Here is a 1,103-nt window from a genome sequence, read left to right as displayed (position 1 = left end):
TTACTTTTTAGGCATGGGTGGTATAGAATCTGAAGCTGCTATGCTGGGAATACCTATTACATTAAATTTACCCGGAGTTGTTGGATGTGAACTAACCGGCTCAATTAGTCCATTTGCTACTTCTATCGATGTTGTTCTAAGCATCACCAAGGTGAGATATACTATTAGTAAATTCTAGCAAAATTGAAGCTACATATTCGCTGCCTTTATCCCCTAAATACCATGACATTGTCAAAGGCCAGCTGCAGCTAAAATGTTCATGTTACAGATGGTAGTTTAGAGGTTATAATCTTTATCAGATTTGTAATGCTGTCTCTGTTGCTTTGGGGGAATATTCCATTACTGCCTAATAAGAACATGAAAAACCCACAATTTCCTATTGAGAAAGGTTTGGAATTTCCAACAATTTAATTCAGGTTAATCAAATATGTGGACATCACAGGTATACTAAGTTAGTAAACAGATGGAAATTCAAGAATTTGGATATATTAGGATTTATGACCTAGTTAGGTTAGGTAGGTTATACCTGTTATATCTGTTTCTGACAGTCATTTTCCTTCTCTTTTTATACAGCACTTACGGCAAGCAGAGCTTTCTGGGAAATTTGTAGAGTTCTTTGGCGAGGGGGTGTCCCTGCTTTCAGTAGCTGACCGCACCACAATAGCCAACATGTGTCCAGAGTATGGCGCCACAGTGGCTTTTTTTCCAGTGGACCAAGTGACCCTTAGTCATTTACAACAGACTGGTAAGAAATCTGAAGTCTGTAGGTCATGTGTTTTAGTTTAGGGGTCAGCACAAAGACATTCATTAAATGCATGTCCAAATAATACATTCCTGCCTCTTGTTGTTCCAAACACATGTGTTTGATAAGTTCCCATGCCTGTAGATACAAATCATCTTTTGTTTAAAATGTTTCTTTTATAGCTACCCCATTGTGCCGTAGAAAACTGATAATAAAAGCGTAAACACCCACATCCTGAATACACAATGTAAGGAATCTTGGGGCATCATTTTCATATAGACAGGAAACTGACTTTGTAGCTGATCTGCCCTCAACTAGAAACAGTGAAAACCAACAGCAGCCTCTACACAGATTGACAGCA

General features: G+C 38.3%; 1 protein-coding gene across 1 annotated transcript in view; it reads left to right on the top strand.

Moving 5' to 3' along the window:
• IREB2 (iron responsive element binding protein 2) overlaps window positions 1–1,103 on the top strand; it is a 21,128-nt gene that overhangs the window by 12,803 nt on the left and 7,222 nt on the right. Inside the window, exons 9-10 of the mRNA XM_072399070.1 lie at window positions 12–151; window positions 574–780. Coding sequence (XP_072255171.1) covers window positions 12–151; window positions 574–780 — 347 coding nt within the window. The remainder of the gene's footprint in view (window positions 1–11; window positions 152–573; window positions 781–1,103) is intronic.

This window comes from Pyxicephalus adspersus, chromosome 2 (assembly GCF_032062135.1).
Source record: "Pyxicephalus adspersus chromosome 2, UCB_Pads_2.0, whole genome shotgun sequence".
NCBI classification, from domain to species: Eukaryota; Metazoa; Chordata; class Amphibia; order Anura; family Pyxicephalidae; genus Pyxicephalus; species Pyxicephalus adspersus.
The sequence above is the reverse complement of the archived record's forward strand: the minus strand, read 5'-3'. Positions and strand labels throughout refer to the sequence as shown.